At 41.3% G+C, this 22,352-nt stretch overlaps 1 protein-coding gene across 1 annotated transcript in view; it reads right to left on the bottom strand.

The window, feature by feature from the left end:
- Nucleotides 1-372: 372 nt before the first annotated feature.
- BAIAP2L1 (BAR/IMD domain containing adaptor protein 2 like 1) overlaps nt 373-22,352 on the bottom strand; it is a 490,712-nt gene continuing 468,732 nt past the window's right edge. The window contains exons 13-14 of the mRNA XM_086940727.1: nt 3,471-3,511; nt 373-1,656 (exon numbers count right to left, since the gene is read on the bottom strand). Of these exons, the coding sequence (XP_086796853.1) occupies nt 1,581-1,656; nt 3,471-3,511 (117 nt within the window). The 3' untranslated portion in view covers nt 373-1,580. The remainder of the gene's footprint in view (nt 1,657-3,470; nt 3,512-22,352) is intronic.

The following is a 22,352-nucleotide window of genomic DNA, read 5'->3' as shown; positions in this document are numbered from 1 at the left end:
AGAAGTCGGAAATGTATGCATGTTATCACTTCCTTAGTCTGCTATTTTGAGGAAAATTATAATTGGAACCAAAAACCATGTTTTTATAACCTACACTGAAAAACATTAAATGGAAATACTCTTACAGAGCACCGATAATTTACTAATACACTGGCTGAATACATAGACGTTTCTATCGGTTAATCTTTGATCCTTTAATTAACATTGTTTTTGCGTTATCCCATGGCTTTGCAGGCAAATGTTGAACCCCAAAACGCCATAGAAAAGTTTCTGGGTTTATATGTATTTATTTGCAATTTTGAAATATTAACCTATCAAAGTGTTTTAAACAATTTTCTTCCACCTGATCGCAAAAAAACATGCAAATAATGGTGCATTTTCAACAGTATAAATATTTATTGCTGTTTTCATCATATTACATAATTTACTTCAACAAATGACACCAGCCACACAGTAACAGTTTAGGCATGAAACTCAAGGCCTTAATTTCTGAATTTTTGGTATAATGAAGCATCTTATCCATATGGCCTGACCCCTGATTTGCAAAATGGCATTTCAAAACGGAAACTGTGGAATAAATCCGTGATTCTGCTTTACAATAGTTAACGAAGGAGTTTAAAAATATTGACTGCTAATAATTAAAGACTTTTTAAGTTTTCCATACAGTATATCTACACATTTTCTAGAAAAACAAATAGTAAAATTATGCAGAAGTAGTAACTAAATCTAATGGCTTAGCTCAATTTGAAGACAGTAGATTAACTGAGAGAAAATGCCCTCCCAAAATTCTGGTACTGTACAATCATGTAAACATAATAAAAAACAAAGCAAAAGATTTGAGAAAAACAATCCTCTGTTGCAGATCAGTCAAATTAAACTGTATTGGCATATTAATGTGATATACCACTTAGCAAAGCAAAAATATATCTTTGTTCCTATACAGGTTCTTCTTTAAAAAAAAATATATCCAATTCCTTAATGGACCACTGACAGGATTTGGGGCAATAAGAACATGCGCTATGTTACATGATGTAAATGTTGTACTCCTGAAAGAGCTCACACATGCATGCAAGCAGTGCACTGTTTCCATTTGCAGTCATTATTATGTATATACATACACATTAGTAACTGGAAGGCTTGAATAAAACACCAATTTCCAAAACGCATACTAGAGGTAACATCAAACAATCTGCAATAACGACTCTGGGAAATTGGAATGTAATAACTTACTGGGCTGCTGTTTAGTATTTTACCGACTGGTACGAACAGTTCAATTAATAAAAGTGTAAATTAACTATTTACAATTCAACATCCAAGCCACTCCACGCGCACCCAGGCCATGATACGGAATGGTACACCAGTTTTATCTGAATTGGAATGAGGAAGAAGGTATGTCACTAAACAATACAACGGATAACATAGCTCCAAAGTCATACTAAGAGAAATTGGGTTTTGCCAGCTCGGAATTCCTTGCCCACATAAAGGGCAAAGAGCATGCAATCCCATGTGTCTATGTGGAGGCTTTGGATATTTTTTTTCTATTTATTTATAGATTAAAAAACATAAGGGTCATTTTTTTTTCATCGGATGATTGGAGCTGATCTATCATTCGTCACTGTGGGTCGAAGCTTCACTGTAGCAAAAGGATTTTCTCCACTGTAAAAAATAAAAATAAAATCTCAAATTAGTGACAAATATATGAACGAACAATATAACAAATAATCATCACAGTGCAATTTTTTTTATAAACTGCAAAAAAAACTTAAATGAGGACGTCTCTCCTGCTGTTGTATTTTCTTTGCTTGTCTAATTTACATTAAGAAATATATTGAAAAAACAATTTTCACATCATAGAACTATTCTTTACATTGGTGCTGGTCAATACCTCTTGGATCTTCTCTGCCAGAAACACTACAACACAGAGACAATTAATAACAAGAGCAACTGACCAACTCCAAAGTTAATACAGATAGCTAGCAGAACATTAATGTGTCGCCTTTTTCCTTTTCAGTACCCGGTTTTCACTATCTCTTGAATGCACTTCTTCAAATCTCCTTCACTTCACCACCCCCAAACACACAATGCACACACACAAATGTAAGCTTTACATTTCTTATAATGCTCTTTGTCAATATTTTTGACAAGTATGCAACTCCTCACACATTTGCCCAGAAAACACTTAACCATTGGTCTGTGTGCTCTGCAGACAGGCCAAGGACCCATGTATTCTGAACATCTTTCTGACCCACTGCATTTTTCCTTCTTTTTCATGCAATTTCACACCTTTATACCTCATCATATGGTGTAATGCAGGCTTAAAAACTATTCATTATGGCTCATCAGTGTATCTCCAGGAAACATTTAACCCCTGATGTGCTATTGTAGGGTGTTGCTCATCATAAGGACAGATAGACCAGGACACTCTGTACGAAATTTTGATGGACAAAATATATATATGAAAAGTGCGTCAGGGTTCACACATGCAATGAGGAATTATTCTAGTATGTATGACTATCAATGAAGATCCTATGATACAGAGCCCACTGTTTCACCAGAGACATTGGACCGCACTAGCACCATACATGCTACACAACCAAGGCAAAATTGCATATGTTCACACTAGAGAAGCTAAACCCAGCCTCTGTGAAGGCAGCTCCAGAATGTCAATCTAAGCTACAGTCCCACTGCACATGTATGGAGGGAGCAATTTTATCATCAATCCCCCTGCCTCTTCATTTGCACTACAGTAGGGGGCACCAGTGGCGTAACAAATCCAGTCCGAGACTCTCAGCCCAGGGAGTTGCCAGTGCCAAAGGGAGCCCCGGAGCTTGCCCCCCACCCCCCCTCTCACACTCACACACACACACACACACACATCGTGGGGGCATTCGTTACACCACTGGGGGCAGACTGCTAATTTTCTCAACAAAGAACTGAAAGAGCACGCCCTCATCATTCAAACATGAAGAATCTGCATTGTCCACCCCTTCAATCGGACATCATCTTCAAAACCTGCTGCACCATCTTTGAAGAGCAAGACAGGGTGTGCAACATACCAGCCATAAAACTTAACAACATGAGGCGACCAAGCAACACAAAAAGACAAGATATCACTGGATTAGACATAAACAAGTACACAAAGGGCAAAGCAGAAGGTAAGCCTTCTGCTACTGTGCACAGAGGATATGGAACAACATCCAGCCCACATCTCCCTTGCATTTTCACTCGTGCTGTTCAGAAAGAAGTGATGGCCCAACTCTTCTTGAAACCATATAAACCTTAATACGGCCCAGCGGTCTAAGGCTTACAACATTTAAAAAACGCCCCTCCCTCCTTCTCAAACTATTGTACACAACTTGAATTGTCCGTCTGTCCCAGGACTCAATTGCTTTTTCTATTGCCTTTGCTCCCTAGTTCGGCTCAAGCAGCACATTAATACATAATATTTTATTTAAAGTGTACGCTTGTACCTCAAAAACGGGGGTTTCATGAGTCCGTTTGCGTTCGGTTGCTGAAAAATAACAATGAATGACATGTATTAAATTACTGGAAGCCACATAATCAAAACATTTTTGCAAGAGCTCGTCGAGTTCCATGTGTATAAACTTTGAGTGTATAGCAAGCATCGCTGGCACACAAGAGTGCTCACTAATGACCACGGTGGCCTGGACTCTATCCTTACCTCCTGACTCTTCTTCCTAGAAATGAAATCTAAAGTTTCTTTCAGGATCGTTGCACCCTACCTATGCATGCCAGTCAGGCAGTTATGGGGTATCTCATAGAGATAGCAGTACACAGAGCGCAAGAGAGGCCCGGATACCGATTCCCCAAGCGTGACAGCGTGACACATATGTCTTAAACCTAGGGTGCCAAAAAATAGGGTACTTGATCTAAAACAAGGAAGAGAGAAAGGAAAACAGTACATCAAGCAAAATAACCAATGAGGATCCAGGAACAGGAGCTAGGTCTCTACAGGAATTCACAAGCGTTAGAGAAGTGCCTTCTGCCCAAAATGAAAGCACATTACAAGGGCACGCGAAAGCAGTTGGGTAGGGTGCGGTACATTGATGCATGCACCCAAGTACGAGGTTTAAACAGCTGTAAAACTAGTTTCAAGTAATGCAAAAAGGCCGCAGGGACACAGACAGGCAGAGAATAGGAAAGAGTGAGGACTAGAGTGCACTGCCTTACTGTAGTGCATTACTGTTAATACATTGGCAAACCGTTTCAGAGGATAGGGTTTTAGAGACGAAATTAAGATAGGTTTGACAGTTAGCATGCCACGCTTAAAGGTCATACAAGTAAAAAAGAGTCAGCCTCTTCACACCCTATGAACATAAACTATGTTCAGTTTTCTTTGTTAACAGTGTTCAGGAGAGAATGAAATGTCACCTTTACATTAGTTCATATGTGCTTTCTTTGGCCTTAATTGTTTACAGATGCAAAGACACCACTTGCGTCTTCGTTCTTTTCCATTCATCTTTCCTCAACCCCCCCCCCCCCCCAACCTGAAAGGACCTCATAGTGGCCACTGCCACCTGAACTGATCTCCTTGTGGCCACCCCCACCTGGAATGATCGCCTTGTGGCCACCTCCACCTGAAATGAATGATCTCTTGTGGCCATCCCCACCTGGAATAATCTCTTAGTAGCCACCCCCACCTGGAATAATCTCCTTGTGGCCACCCCCACCTGGAACGATCTTCAAGTGTGCAAAGATTCCGAAAAAAGAGAAGCCTCAGCTGCAGCTTTGGATCAGTAGATGGAGATTCGACCAACCTAGAAGAGGGCTTTGGGCCCTGTAAAGCAAGAGACTATCAACCTGGATATGGAATGGCCGCACAGGTAAGGAGGAGTCAAGCTAGGTGTATTAGCATTTGGCAACACCAGATTCTCTTGGCCAGAGTGTCCTCGTTGCTACTCCCTGCCCAGCGAACATAATTTGTGTTACTATAAATCTTGATTTAGTGTTAGAATATGTAGAAAGAGAAAACCAGATCTATTAACTGCATTACAACCGAGTCAACATCGAAGGTGTGAAATTACCTACTAAACACTGTTCTTCTGAACATCGCAAGAGGTAAAGAGGATAATACATCAGATTTTCCTTTAAACATATAGAAGATATAGAAAAAGAATAACCATTGAGACAAACCTATTCCCATTATGTTGAGCAAGATGGACACACCTGAGTTCTAATTGCATGTAAGATTATATTAGCAAGGCAGTGACTTGGAAAGAAAGTTACCAATTCGTCGGGGGGATCGGTTATCATTATTTCTTAGTTCAATAAAGGCTAGCCTAATACTATGCAAGGTAGCACTTTAAACAACAGCCCAGTAGATCGCATTATTCCTCCATCTTTGTAGGGTAATGTAGGCAGAGGGGGTGCCTTTGGGCCTTCCTATGAAGTGGCATTCCTATTTAGCTGCTGGTGACACAAGGCCAATACATTTAAGATGCACAATATCTTTCTTCGGTCTTTTAAACAGTCCCACCATACACGACTAGAAATGAGCCAAACCATTTCTGCTGGAAGTATGAGATCACATGTTTGGAATTACCCACAAGGAGGCTAACTTGGGCGATCCCACAAGATATGCTTGAAGGCAGGACTATCGTTGTGACATCTGGGGGATACTGCAGGGGAATTAAGATAACTCTCTGTGATTTTACTTGGGGTTAAATCCATACTTTGCAGAATAAAGAACTGAAGGGGTGTAAACAGAGTAATAAATCTCAGTGGTTTTTTTTTTTTACTAAGAATCGTACATATATTTAAATAGAGATACCTTCTGGGGGTATTGAAGTATTTTCTCCCACTCTTTATCACTGAACACACAACATACATAGAGTTCCCATTTACAGTGACAACATTGAATTTTCAAGAAAAATCTTATAGAGCAAACTTATTGGTGCCCTTCACCCATAGTATATGGGGAATGTACTAAAATGACCACACACTCGTACTTTTAGATATTTACAGTCAAAATGTTGATGCATGCTTTGCGTTTTCTGCTTATGTTTCCCTGCTGCATTTATTTATGTCCTTGACTGAACAGTTCTCATTTAGAAGTGCTTTTCATTTAGTGTAAATTGTACAAATTTATCATATAATGTTTGCATTATTATGGGTTGTTAGTGCACTAATTGCTCATATATCAATATGAATAATAGATAGCAGATTTTAGTCACTATGCAACAGAGGTGCGCATTCATTATTACATTTACATCCTTAATCACAAGGACTAGCCTTTTCATAATTACCAGAAGAACGAGTTACTTACCTTTGTTAATGTTCTTCCTGGTGGATAATCAAACTGCAGATTCGTCCCCTGGTGTGGCAGACTAGACAACATAGACACAGAGCAGAACGGCGCCACCTACCGGCCCGCAGGGGTACTATTTAAAAAGAAAACACGTTACTTACCTGCAACTACAGTTATCCAGTATTGGTATCTTTCATAGATTCACATGCCTGAATCATTCCCCGCCGCCAAGGCGGGAGTCCCACGGTAATAATATATACAATAGCAGTGCCTTAGAAAATTATTTGTAGTAGGCTGAAAGACTATAGGCCCAACAAGGGCCAAAACTTAGCAGCCTATCTACCTCATTATATAAAAAGAACTGAAAAAGAAGTTCCAACCAATCAGCTGTAAGCACCCTCTAGAACCTTCCCAGCAGAGGCAGTTCTCCTCAGATTTTCCCAGCACAAGTGAGAAATATGTATCCCTAATAAAGAACTGCCTTGCCGGGGAGGAGGGTGGGTGCATGTGAATCTATGAAAGATACCAATACTGGATAACTGTAGTTGCAGGTAAGTAACTTATTTTCTTATTCAGTATTGGGGTATCTTTCATAGATTCACATGCCTGAATCAGAATAGCAAGCAGTAAAACCATATCTGTCCTTTGCGGAAGGTGGGAGAAAAAGCGTAATTCTACATATCCCCCACACAACCGGAAGGTTATAGAGCACTAAAATGTACATATACATATATGCAAAAAACCTTCTGAAAGAAATAATCATATTCAGATAATATAGTTCATAGTAAAGACAGCATTTGACAATCAAAACATTACAGTATATCATACATAGTCTTATGACAGCAATATAATGTGAGAGACCTTTTAAAAGTCTAACCTTAATGAAGAAGATGCTGCAGCACCGCTTCTCCAACTGCTGTATCATCCTGTAATACCGACTGCAAGCAGTAATGCTTTGTAAAAGTATGGACACTCTTCCATGTAGCAGCTCGGCAAATGTTCTCCAGCGTGACCCCAGTAAATAAGGCTGTAGACGCCGACATCATTCTGGTGGAATGTGCTTTAACCTTTCTGACTAAAGGTCTGTTAGCCTTTTCGTGACAGAATTGTATTACTGAGGATAACCATCTAGCTATAGTTGCTTTCATCACAGCTTGTCCTAGCGTGACCTGTCCATAAGCAATAAATAGCTGGTTAGATTTTCTTATGTCCTTAGTTTTTTGAAGATAGAACTTTAGACATCGTTTCACATCAAGAGAGTGCAGGGCCTTTTCTGCTGGTGTGACAGGGTCCGGGAAAAAAGTCTTTAACTTTACCGGCTGGTTTATATGAAATTGAGATGGTACCTTAGGAATGAACTTTGGATTGGTTCTCAGGGTGACATATTCCTTAGAGAAATGTAGGAAAGGCTCTGCAATCGTGAAAGCTTGTATCTCGCTAACTCTCCGGGCTGAAGTGAGAGCTAGTAAAATAGCGACTTTCCAAGTTAGAAACTTTAGTTCAGCTCTGTGAATAGGTTCGAAGGGCCTCCTGATTAATTGGGACAAGACGATATTGAGATCCCATTCAGGAGGTGGAGGTCGAATTGGAGGAAAAGCTCGAAATAATCCCTTGAGAAATTGCTTTATCAATGAGGAAGAGCATAGTGATGGCTTGTTTGAACTTTTTCTGAATCTGGATATAGCGGCCAGATGTACTTTTATAGAAGAGAACACCAGACCTGCTTTGGCTAGCGACAGCAAGTAAGGAAGTATATCCTCAGGTGGTGCCTGGAGCGGATGAATATTATTTGCTTCACACCAACTACAGAATCGTCTCCATTTAAAACGGTACGTTCTGATGGTACTCGGAGCACGGGCTTGAGATAGAATCTCTCTGCAGTCTGCAGAAATTTTGAGATCCTTAAACTCTAAGAAGTCAGGAGCCAGGCTTGCAAGTGAAGCGATTGAGGATCCGGGTGTAGAATCTGACCTCCTTCCCTTGTCGTACTGAGAAGGAGGGGTGTGAAATGGCAAGAAACACAAAGTTATCAAAAGATTAGAAATACAATAAATGAATCTACACTGTTTTTATTCACAATGTAGATATATTTGTTAGATATAGTATCTGGCAGTACACATTCAAAAGGTTGTACAGTGCCCCAAGGGAGAAGGGAAAGTGATAAGGTGAGGATAGTGTGGATAGGGAATCGTGACAGTAAAATCAACCAAATATCAAAGATGCATTTGTATGTCAATTTCAATATACAAAACAAAAGACCATAGGTTCAATGCATCACTAGATATGAATCATGCTTCACAAAATACATTAATGTTGAAATATTGGCGTGAAGCTGATAGACAAGGAGCAATTGTCGACGTTTCGACCCTCAAATTGTTGCAGGAATTAGTAGTACCCTTGCTGTGGGGTCTTCATCAGGACAGGGTGCGGGGCAGGCAACCTATGCAATATATATTACAGGGGTTACTTAAATATAGTTGATCACCTGGTCATGAGTCACAACATGAATAGTTAAATTGGCACACAATTAGGGGTAGAGCATACCAATTCAATTGATGCTCGTCTTCTATTTAAAGGATGGAATACCTCATCTGGAGAGATCTTCAGATCTTAATATAAAGAGATGAAATAAATTATTAAAGAATTGGTGTCATATTAATTAGAATGTTAGGAGACTTGTGAAGACCCGTAAGTCTAAAATAATAGAGGAATGGACATATCAATGCTTACATCGTTGCTAAAACATGGCAGTACAGCGCATAAGCGATATATGTGAACTGAGTATTAACTTACAATTGGGACGTGCGTGAGCGGTAGAATTCGAATCAGAGCCTGGGGACGGTGGACAAGGCAATATCTGTAGAAAGAAGTCTACTTTAGATTTGTGGCAACAGGGAGCACAACAGTGTCCGTGATGAACGTTAAATAGAACAGCTTACCCGAAGGTGGATTTGGGCTGTTCGAGTCTCCGTGGGCTAGTAATGAAGAACGGCCGCTTAACAGCATCTGTGGGAAATTAACACGGAGATCGTGTCAATAGCTTTAAAACCCCAAGTATGGGCTACATAGGGCCGGAAGTATTTCAGAGTTAAATACTCACCGGTAGCCAAGTGAATCTGCCGTCTTGTGTTGCTCGTGTCGGCAATGGTGAACAGAGCTTCCTGGTTGTGGCAGTAACTATGGTAACTGCGTCACGTGACCACGGGGTTGAGTGTGGACAATGTAGAAAGACTATCGGCAGACACAGATCAGCAAGTAAAGCGAGTCACAGAGATATTATGAATTATCATCATGTTCGAAAATAAAAATAATTTTAGGAACAATTATTGGAAAAGTTCTTATATTATTGTTACAGATGCCTGTGATAACATCTGGGTATTCGTTCATACTGAATTGTTACTCGATGAGTAATTACTGGAAAGAGCATTACAACGAGAGGGATGTGAATTACAGTAATTAGCATGCCGAATAAGACCTAATCAATTGCAGCACTTGATCATGACAATAATGATACTAACTCTTCGTGGGTTCAAAGAAACACTGAAAACCGCTGATAAATGAACCGGAGAAGACATAGTTGATTTCAGCACTCGGTCAAGGCAATAATGATAATACCTCATAGGAACATCAAGGCACAGTACACATATTGGTTGTCACAAGACAGTTGCAGATAACCTATAAGGAACCATATATATCCGTTATCAATCTTTGTATGGCGTACCTGTCTTAAGATGGTAAAGGCCATTCGCTAGCAAAACAAATTACATAGAGCATGACAAGTAGCCCACATAGTTAGTGATTTGACAGAGAACGTTGATATCGAAACACATAAGGCCACTTTTTAGGAAGCATACATGTACGGCTAATTCATACTATGGCGTACCTCTCACAAGAGGGTATAGGCCAGTTCTTGTGTACAGTGATACAGTGGGTCGACACACCTAATTAGTTTCTATTAGGTCGGTGGCCCAAAGGAGAACTTAGGGCAAGGTCGCTAGTTGGGAAAAGGAACTATCCTGTTCATTGAGGCCATTAAGAATTGAATCAAAGAAAAGCATCCACTTCAATTCACGTGTATTGAGAATACTGGAAATATTGCCCCCACGGGGTCCTAACATTGCTTTCTCTAACACACCCCATCTGAGGCTCTCTGGGGGGTGTGCAGCCAATTTGAAGTGATCTACAAGTGGTGCGCCCTGAACCTCGCACCTGATCCGGCTCATATGTTGGAGGATTCTCATTTTGGCCTTCTGTTGTGTTTGACCGATATAGATCAAATTGCATGGGCATGTTATCGCATAGATTATATTGGAAGTGTTGCAGTTACTGTGCGACCTGAGCTGGATTTTGCGTTTATGGTGCTCAAATTCCTTAGTTTGTATTGCAGTGTTGCAGGCCTTGCAATGGCCACACCTGAAGTGACCAACAACTGGTGGAAGGTTCCATAGTGAAGTGATGGTTGGATCTTCTAACGTTGGTAAGAAGGATCGTACTACATAGTCTTTTACACTTTTCCTTCCCTTGTCAACATTGAAATTGTCGGTTTGAGACGAATTGGAGGCTGTTGAGCTAGCAGGAGCAGTACTTGGAACCAGTACTGTCTCGGCCAGCGAGGAGCAATGAGGCGAAGAGTGCAATGTTCCCTCTTCATCTTTTGCAGTATCCTCGGTATTAAAGGAATCAGGGGAAAGGCATAGATTCCGGACCATCTCATCGACAGGGCATTTCCTCTTGACCCCCGTTGAGGAAACCTGCTGGCGTAGTACAGGCATTTGCTGTTCTGTCGCGTCGCAAACGGATACAGAGTTGCCGTGCCCCATGTCCGAAAGATCCTGGTCACCTGATCCTGCTCTAGTTTCCATTCGTGGCAACCTGTGAGATCTGCTGAGGTTGTCGGCTAGAGAGTTTTGAACACCCCTCACATGCTCCGCTCTGAGGGCTATGCCCTGTTGTATAACCCACTCCCACATCTCTTGAGCTTTCTGCGAGAGGGAGAGAGATCTCGTGCCCCCTTGTTTGTTGATGTAAAACATGCTGGTGGTATTGTCCGTACGCACCAGCACGGAGGAATTTGCAATTCTCGGTAGGAACGCCTGCAGAGACAGGAAAATGGCTATTAACTCTAGACTGTTGATGTGTTTCTGCCGATCTTGGTGAGACCATCGCCCTTGAATCTGAAGGTCCTGGAGATGACCTCCCCAACCTTCCATAGAAGCATCCGTGGTCAGGATAAACTCTGGAATGGTTTGAAGAAACGTGAGGCCCGGTGACAGATTGTTTTCTTTTGACCACCATAGAAGAGCTTGTCTCATTCTGGATGTCACCTTTATGCGATCGTCGAAAGAACATCCTATTTGTCGCCATTGTCGGTGCAATTCTTCTTGCAGCGGCCTCATCCTGAGTCTTGCCAATGGGACTAGACTGATCGCTGACTAGCACAACCCCAGAAGAGAAGCATATGTTCGGACAGAAAGTGACTTTTTTGTTGAGATTAGTTTTGCCAGTTTTTAAGGTTTTGTTGCGTGTTTATCTAGGTTCCTGATCGATACTGTGACCTTATGCCCCTATTCGGCTATAAATCCATTTATTCCCTATATTGGCATAACCGTTCAAATGCGATTTTCTGAAAAGTCATCTCTGGCCTCACACGAACAGAGCCACATTCCAGCATAGTTCTCTCTGCCACTTCCTTTGCGACCAATTAGTGCAATGACAGAGCAGTAGTCACTATCTGATATTCCTAGATAACACTCCGAGTTCTTCAACAAGATAAAAACTCAGCAAACCTGGAAATCCCCGCTTGCTATGTTTTGATTAGTAATGGAACTCTAATGAGCAACTGATAACTATCACTTCCTAGTGACATCTTTAATTGACGTCTTATGTCCAGCAAACTTGCGTCAAACCCGGCACCTGTCAGGTATAAATATTACCAATGTTGCCTTAAGCAATGCGAGCTACTGTTGCTGATGCCAGCTGCCTGCAAGACCCCGTGTTGGTAAATCTAGCACTCTGTCGCTGCAGCCTGCTGTCCCTGTGGTGGTGAAGCTGCTGATACCATTATCGCTGCTAAAGCGCGAACTATGGTGCAGTACGCTTAGGAGCTGAACAGCCGTCCCTCTGCGAAGACATCCAGCAGATACCAGCTGCCCGCGGACGCTGTCCCCCCTCCTTCCTCGACGCGCTGAAGAGACCCGCTGCCTTTCTCCTGCAGAGAAATCCAGCTCCGGCGTTTCCGGTCTACCCTCGCGGGTGACTGGGATATCGAGAGAGACCCCTGAAGGAGATACCAATCCTCCATCATTCTATTCAGAGGTATGGTGTTGACTAAACCCTTAGACGAGAATTCTTGAAACAAACCTTGGCAAAAACCAACTTAACTTAAAGCTACTTACTTACTCCCCTTCCACGTGTTAGGCTTAGGTCAGGCACACTGGGGTAGGCTTAGTTAGAAGCACCAGTTGAGTATGTTAGCCTAATGTATATATGACTGTATATATGTTTTATTACTTTTAAACCATTGTATGGCTAAGAAACCATATCAATGCTTTTACAGTTCTATTTCGCAATACTTATCTTACTGTACGTACTTTTTATAATAACAATTCTTGCAATTGTGGCAATACATTTCTCTTGTACGAGAAGAAAGACTGTTCAATAAATGTTAACCCTTTATTGACAAACGCCCGTCTCTCTATTCTCTACATCTCGTGAAAGTAAACTGCACTAGACTGACTGAGTGAAATACATGTCTATTGTTTCACACGACCCTAGAGATTGACTCTTGATCTGAGGAGCAAAGTTGTCATGTTGCACGGTTGTTGGAAAGCTGAATCCCTTCTGGTCTGTGCCAAGGAAGCTGATCACTTCCTATGCAGAGAAGAAAGTTTCCAGTGACCTCTGAGCTAGTTGGTAACACAACCCAATTAAGTTTAGCATAGTCAGTGGAGGCCTGGAATATCCGCAGTTCCACGTCGATACTACTGTTTATGTTATTCCAATGCGCAGGGCCTAGTGGGAAACTAGGAACTACACTACATGGCGCCCAACGTTTGGTAAGGCGATAAACTAACGCAAGACTTTTAGAGTAACTCAGTCGTGCATATTTCACACCCCTTTCTCCCGTAAATACTCCAATAGACGTCTGGAGTGGGTGAAAGGTTAAAATCCGCCCGACCTTAGTAGGAAGAGATTCCTATGTAAAGCTCTGGTTTATTCAACGTTGAAGGATACAGTGTTCCAAAATATTGTGCACCTAATCTTTGTCTCCTTGGAGACCTACTCTGCAAACCTCGCATTTTTACAATGCCAGAAAACGGAACCTCTGGGGCCGCAGCAGATGCGACTCAGCAAGGTCCTGAATACACAGACCCGGATGCTATTATCATCCCGGTCCACTTAAGAAGATCTATAACTTTAAAACTTATAGAAAATGGACTGACACCACAAGGTGGTACAGTAATTTTCGTGATAGAGGCTCACGAGTATCGGCAGACAGAGGTATTCTATTCATGGATAAACTTTCCAGCGGTAAACGCTAGAACAAAAGAGTTTCACTATTACAAAATAGAGAAACCTCCGGAAGAGTACGCTCCTTTCGAGGAGATTGAAATTCCACTTAAATTTCAAGAGCACCTGCTCTGGTTTAATGGCGCCCTAAAACATACTGATCACATAACTAGGCTCGGTCCACTAGGTAGACCAGGAGCCACGTGGCCGGTTCTAGCCAGCTACACACCACATCCTGACATTGTAAAAATGTCTAGAGAAGAGCTGTTAGTACAGCTAAACACACTAATTAAAATACATAGGCAATTAGTCCAATATGTAATGCGGACTGCAACAGTCCAGCCAGCTGTTAATACACCACAGCTGACCCCTCATCAGGGGAACACAAATAAAATTACACCACAGAACATACAGTCATGTCTTGGTAAAACACCCGTAAAACGGGAACAAATTCCTTTCTGGTTAGCACAGAAAATCACTCAAATAGAGGCAGTATTTCCTGATACTACCCCTATTGAGAAACACAGAATCTTGACCATCTGCCTTCCTATGGGAATCGCACCACACGTGGAGGACTGTGACACTTGGGGTACAGTCTTTGCTTCCATTTACACAAAAACACACGGTGTTCCGTCTATGGCGGTAATACCAGAAGTGCTAAAACAGATTCAAAATGAATTCGGTCCAGAGCCCGCTTTAAATCTAGGTATGAAATTACTGAAAGACTTCAAGCAGGTCACGGCTATATTATTTGCCAACATTAAAGGAGAAGCAGCATCTGTGGCGATCCGCCAGAAGTTGAAGGAAACAGATATAAAAGATCCTGTTGAGCTTGCAAAAATCATAGAAAAATGCTATGAAGAATTAGGTAGAGACAGCTTGGGTGGGAAACCAGTAAAACCCCAACTGCTCGAAAATCCTGAAAAATTATTTATTAAAAATAATTTAAATACTCCTAAAAAGAGCTGGGATGGAAATAAACAATCCACTCCCAAGGAAAAAGTTTTCCAGTCCAGAGGAAGGTCTCCTTGACGGAGGGAAAGAACTCCGACTCGAGAACGCCAGTCTCCCCAGAGGGAGCCCTCTGAGAAAAGATATAACCTTAGAAATAGGGATAATCTAAAAAAACCTGATAGATATCAAAGTATTGATACACGTCCCTCTCGATCTTTTCCACAGAATTCGGAAAGAAGAGGACGGTCAGACCCAGGAGAGCACACCAAGTCCAAAGACAAGGAACCTGCTCAGAGTAAAAAATCTCAATTTCAGAAAAAGAAGGTAGCCAGTATTAGAGTAATCAACCATGCCGAGAATACTGAGGACACAGTTGAAAAACGGGGAGTGGGCATTGACAATGTTGGACAGTGCAGCAGAGATCAGTATAGCGCGCAAGATCTTGATGAGTCATCTGGAGACAGTGGACACGAATGAATACATTCAGGTTGAAACTGCCGACGCCAGACTTAGTGAGCCCCATCAAATATACGAAATAACATTGCGTATAGAGGGTGATAAGACTAGGAAAATTAAGGGTCTATTTTAGGATAAGCTCTCAAAAGGCTATGATATTCTGTTAGCTGAAAAAGATTGGCCCCCAGAGTTTGTCAGGGAGTGCCCTCGTGGCGAAGAAGTGATTATGCCTGTCTTCTCGAATCACATTCCGATTCACAAAAAATACACATATGCAAGGAAATGGGCAGTAGCCCAGGCACCTGCATTATATAAAAATCATGTAGGATGGGATGAGGATTCACCTCCTCGCAAAATCCAATTGAAAAGTGAACCAACTGCCCAACGGCAGTATCCCATAAAGCAAGAAGCTAAAAAACAGGTCAGGGAGATCTTAGATCAACTTGAATACCAGGGGGTGATTGAAACATGCACCTCTCAAATGAACAATCCTTTGTTTCCTGTCTCCAAGCCAGACAATTCATATCGTCTAGTTTTGGACTACAGACACCTTAATACATGTTGCAAAACCTTTGCAGTACAAAACTCGCATAGTGCAGCCCTAATGAATAACATAGTTAGGAAAAAATATAAAACGACATTAGACATTTCTAATGGTTTCTTTTGTCAAAACATTGCACCAGAAAGCAGATATTTGACCGCTTTCTCTGCATTTGGGTCGCAGAAAAAATTCTGTCGACTCCCACAGGGGTTCAAGAACAGCCCAGGACTATTCTCAGCTAGGGTAACAGAGTTACTACAAATCTATGATGATGAAGCATTATCTTACGTAGATGATATTTATCTCACAGACGACGACTTGGATACTCACTTGAAAAGAGTGAACACCATTATACTTGGGTTCGCAGCAGAGGGTTACAAATTCAACTTTAAGAAGTCTCGAATTGCCCATCTGACAGTACTGTTTTTAGGGTACGAATTATCAAGTGAAGGGAAAAGCCTAGCGGACAACTTCTTAGAGAAGTGCGCTGTACTCCAAGCTCCAAAAACGCTGAAGAATTTACAATCCATTCTAGGTTTTCTGAATTTCGGAAGAACTTACATTCTTAATTACGCAGAGAGGGTTAAACCTCTCTACGAACTAATTAAACCTGATTTTAAACAAATCAATTGTACTCAAAAACACACAGAAATTTTGAGATCACTGCAAACAGACATGTTAGCAAAAACTAAATTAGATACACGTGACAACACACGTGATCTTGTAATCCGAGTCATCCCAGGAAGATGCGGATTCACATACCTAACCTCTAATGAGGGAGAAAAGGTACCTATTTCAATTAAATCTCACTTGTACACACAAGCAGAAAAAGCATTCAGTCACACAGAAAGAACTGTGAACGCAGTGCAAATCGCATTAGTAAATGAACGAGAACTAGCACACGGCAAAAGGATTAATATCCTTACAGCGGAATCCGCCTTCGAGGCGCTATTCAGCCCAGTAAACCTGCCTACAGTGTCACTGGATCCGAAATGGATACAGTGCATAGATTGTCTAGGAGCGGAAGACGTGAAATACTATTTCGCCCCGCAATTCGAAGAACTGAATGATTTAGAATATGAAGAAGAATATCCTCTGCCAATCGAAATTCTGCCTCTCCCACAATACGCCTGTATAATCTATACAGATAGCTTTGTACAGCATTTCAACGTAGAGAGAAAATCCTACGATGCAGCATGTGCGATTATAAAAGGTCGTTGGCTGTGCGGTAAATTCAGACCGAAAGTAACAAAAACTGAATCTGTAAGAAACTGTTCGGTTCAGAGAACTGAAATCAGATCTTTAAAGATGGCGCTTGAAAATGCAGAACGTGAATTCCCGACACTTATAGTGTGCGATTCTCATTTTTGCGTCAACTCTTACAACAATAAACTGCAGAGTTGGATCGAAAACGACTACAAAGATGACAGGTGCCACAATAAAGCATAAATTGCTCTGGAACGAGGTAGCTATTTTACACAAAGAACTATAAAAGACTCACGTGATTCACGCACAGAGTCTTCAACGTGATGGCGTTCACGTTGCAGGGAATTCATTGGCTAATACAGCCATAGCGGAAGCAACTAAACCGGCTTCCGTAGCCACAAAAAAGCGTACAGATAAATACATAGACGGGGAAACCATGCTGGCAGTAAAAACGACCGTAAAAGGCGACTGTGCAGCACTACCCGTAAACTATCCACTCAATTATGCATACATAATCGATGCAAACTCCGTTCCTTTTGCTCGAATCCCTGGAGTGGGGGACAGAGTAATTCCAAACAGAAGCAGGAGGGGCTTCCTCTTACTGGAAGCACACATGGTGTTGGGTCTGAGACACCAAACAATCAAAGCCTCTCTGAAAGAATTACAATCAGAGTACTGGTGGCCAGGAATGAGCATAGATATTCAATGTTTTGCTCAAAATTGTGAAAACTGCAACCGAGATCGCAGAAATGAACAGGCCAGTGTAGTTTCAGGATCCCTTCTAGACAGCATAAGGCGGTCTATCTGCGCAATCAAAGAAGAGAAGCGCGTCCCAGTGTACACCGTTAAGGCGAAAAGAACTTAAAAAAATGAGGCCTCCAGCGCTCGGCTGACGCTAGAACGGTTATAAAAGATTTGCGAGTCTATATCGGCATATACGCAATTACCACGTTCCATTCTGACCAGGGTCCTGCTTTCAGCTCTCGAGCCTATAAGGAGGCCATGGCCAGCATGGGAATTGGGTTGCGGTATTCTTGTCCGTCATACCCCGAAGGGAATAGTGTGGTAGAAAGAAAAAACCGTGACATAAAGCAATCTATAACAGCGAAGGTATTAGGTTCAGGCGCTGGGTAGGTCAAACATTTAATAAGTGTCCAGACTAGTCTTAACAACATGCCAAGAAATTCTCTAAAAGGTTTCAGCCCATACGAACTATTGTTCGGAATTAGAATGCGAGTTCAGGACCTCGATAGTCAGATGTCAGTGGTACAAGAAAAAACAACAGACTTTGACATCAAAGATCGTTTGGCTGTTTTACAGGAACTGAATGAAACAAGAAAATCATTAAGCAACATAAAGTTAAAGCAACAGCCAAGTACCACTGACGAGGCACCACCCGCAACAGCCCCAGCAAGGCCTGTCTGGATTCCAAAGATTGGGGATCTAGTCAGAGAAAAGATTGCGGTGAAGAAGGAATTTGGGCCTTCTTACAGAAAAGCAGTACCTGTCTTAGCAGTCACAGGAACAAGATCAGTTGTGCTACCGCCCCTTGCTGGTAAAAAGGAGAACAGAGTCGTGTCTATCAATCTGGTAAAACCACAAGCATGTGGCCTATAATCAACAGTAGGCCCAGTGGACTCCCAAGAAACAACAGAATACCCAAACTTGCAACAATCCAAGAGGTTCAAACTGAAAGACTAATCACATTCGATCAGCCTGCAGTGCACAATGAAGGACTATGCAATAATGCCATGGAACTCGTGCCTCTTGAAACACAGATTGAAACAGTTCGTCAAGAAACAACACCAGTCTACAATGATGTGGCATCAGAAAGTGCTACAGAGAGACAGATTGAAAGAACAATCCCATCAATTGACAGAACTGCCTCTGGTTATTTCATCAACTTCGACAACTTCTCTAAAGATCAAAACGACCCCGAAGTGATGCCAGAAACAAAAAAGTATTCTAAAGAAAATACAACAGGACTCCTTCAACAAATCAAAGAATTATATCTGGATTCACCGTTGATTGAGCATTGGATAATTTCAGGGGTATTCATACTCCTACTATGCCTAATTTTAGTTTTAATTTTAGGAAAGTTTATTACAATTGAATGGACACAGCAAGTCAGAACATCAACCTAGTCCTGAAACCACACAGATCATCCCACGTGAAGAAAAGAGAACTGTCAACAGTAAATGTCACAGCAATTCCAATACCTGGTGGGGTAGTATGGGAGAAAACAGACTATGAGATATATGGTCCGGTCGAAATCCTGAAGTATCCTCATCAACTAAAGGTTTCCTTAAGTGACTTTGTGACACCAAGTACATTCTCTGATGATTGGGACTTTAACAGTATTAATGACATGATGTCTGATTTAGTAGTGTCAGCTAGATTCACAGATCATGATTATTTACAAGGTTCATCTAGTTATGAGCAGTTATTCTGTTACACCCACTATGGGGATCATTACCTGCATAAATCTGCACAGCCTAGAAATGTTTTTATGTATTATCAATGGGAACATTGTTCTACACCACCTAAAAGCAGTTCTAAAGCATTTTTTGAGAAATTCAAATACTTCTCAGGGTTTAACACCAGTGATGCAGAAACGTTTTATTACAAACTGTTAGATAAAACAGGAATGAAAACAATGCTGACAAATTCTAAATTGATATATTCAGAAGCATTTTATGACAAAATGATGACATTTGGTTTTGATTATTGGAAAAATAATATTGAAACGAAAACAATTTGGGGTACAAAAGATTGGCAGGTGCAAGGCATAGAAGCACTATTTAGAACCTGCATGATACCAGAACAAATGTTATTTTTAAATGACACAATACACCAAACATCTTGTCTTGGCCTAGCTAAGATCAAAGACCTTAAAACACCGTCTATACCAAAGCCAATACCTGAAAATGCAACCACAGATATTGAGTTAGACGTGTCACAAATTTTACATTTCAACAGAACACATCCTGATTGGAAAAAGTGGTTAATCTGGCCTACAGACACAAATAGCTGTCAAGATAGATTCCTGAATAAAACACAGGGGTTAAAAATGACCAGATTAGACCCTAGATACTCCCAGAGACAACATCCAGGGATTATAACAACATACAGTGTAGGGAAACTCTGCCTTGAATGGGTAAACTCGTCCACACTGGCTGAAATTAAGCAACACTTGTCTTTATTAAAAGATGGTGCTGATTTGCGCGATTTCATTCTTGGACCACGCAAACAGCGTCAAAAGCGTTTCATAGCGACCAGTATCTATGCTGCTTACAACGAGGCTTGGAAAGTAAAGCAAATTGAAACTGCTGAAAAAATACGAGAAATTGATCGTATTAATTTGGAGAAATCACTTTCTGTGGTAGACAATGGGTTAATGACTGTCTTCCAGAATATATTCGTTGGACAATATTGTATCCTCTGCCTTTGATGTGATAGACAGAGATTTGCTAATGTTACAACATGGCCAATCTCAATTACGCTCTATTATAGAATTAGGCTGGACGCTGCAAAATCTTCGTTCAGGCTATGTGCCTTGGCGTTTAATCAACACGACGTCATTATTTTCCAGTTTTAACCTTACTGACAAACAGATCAGTTTGGCACAGAAAGGAGCAGACTATACAATCCTGAGCATCGAAAAACTCGAGAAATTACCATTGACAATGTCAGAGAGTCCTGTCATTGAATGGATAATACACGGAATTATCACAATTCCGATAACAACTTTCCGATTTAAAAAGTGCCTTGAGTACATACCTGCTGGCCAATATGAACAATTGGGTAAAGGATATGTAAAATCCGAATGGAAATTACCATACACTCATTCTTGCTATAGTGACAGCAACAAAAATGTATTTCTTAGTGGTGAGAATTGTAAACATTCACTAAGCGGTATACTTTTGTGTCAGGGTATTAATTTACACGGAGCATGTGATGGAAATTCAAACAACCTTTCATGCCACCAGCTAGTCACACCTGCAACTCAGATAGAGCCCTTCTTTATGCAACTTTCGTACGGGAGTTACATTCTTAGAACGGATCACAGATGTTGTGGCCTCGTGCCAGGGAAAAGTTATCTAGTAGAAGTAACATCCATGGTCAAATGCTGTATGCAAGCATTGTTTCCGAGTGGGCCTCCAGACATAGTGACTCCCATCTGGCCTCGTCTGAATCTCTATTCTATACGAATTGATACATTAAGCAAAATGAAATCTGTACTTTTACAGACAACAGTGCCTATAACGTCATCTAAAGAGACGTATGATCTTCTAGTTGCAAGGACAGCTACTGAAGTTCATGACCTTTTATCAACAAATTGCCCCGTGCATTTCGTAGAAATGTTCAGCCAACTCCTTAACATGTCTAGTGCAACAAGCATCCCAGGCATATTTAAGACAGTCTTTACGGGACTGCTAACACCCTTCCAGGCAATTTTGGGAATCTTTCCTAATTTTGTGCACTCCATTTTTGGCGGCATACCATTATTTTTGGGACTCATCGCAGGGATTCTATTTTTGACCCTCCTGCTTCGTTATGGCAAGCCTCGGCTCAGACATAGCTCCCATGGGAATGGAAGAGACAATCCTAGCAATGCGCTACCGGGACAGGATAACTAACGTCCTTGGATTGGCCAGGCTGAGAGATCTAAACATGACCTGGTTCCTTTCATTCAGACCGATATGGCAAAATTGCATTTTACCTGTGCTACGGTGTATGCTTTGCGGCGATGAATGCGTGTTGGACATCTGTCTTTCACTTCCATCAGCAGTACCAATGGACGTCGATACTTTGCTCAGTCCAATAACGGCTCACGCATTGTGTTGTCCCCAGCGGCTACCAATCCTGATGACGGCATTCGTGGAGACTCCTGTACTACAGCCAAGTGGTAACAGTGGAGCGAGTGACAAAAGCAACATCATCCAGGTACAACGTTCTGTGAGCATTGCTGGTCCTGCCTTCGATGACAGCAATCATTCTCACACCTGCCAAGTTACAGCGCTATCTAATTTGGTTGAACTATCACCTGATTTTGTAGACCAATTCTTTGAGAGCCTGTCTGATACGATGTTCTCACCCATAGAGAAACAATAACTTTTAAGAAGCTTTCCGACACACAGCGTTCCCATGAACTCTGAATTCGGCCTTCAGTTTTGATCAACAAAAACTGCCAAGAGCTTTGGAAATCTATTTTCTTTGAATTGGACAATTTTTCTAATATTGACCTTTTTTGGCACGAACAATTCTTTGCTTAACGTAAAAACTATTCTTAGAGAACAGAAGCTTCACACTTCTATTTCTAAACACATCTAGAGACATAACAACATTACACCAGCCTCTAGCACACATGTTATTACAATGCATTTTTATGTGATGATTTATCTCGCCTTTCTTCTG

This window comes from Lissotriton vulgaris, chromosome 10 (assembly GCF_964263255.1).
Source record: "Lissotriton vulgaris chromosome 10, aLisVul1.2, whole genome shotgun sequence".
Taxonomy (NCBI): Eukaryota; Metazoa; Chordata; class Amphibia; order Caudata; family Salamandridae; genus Lissotriton; species Lissotriton vulgaris.
Note: the sequence above shows the minus strand (reverse complement) of the source record. Positions and strands in the feature narration are given on the sequence as shown.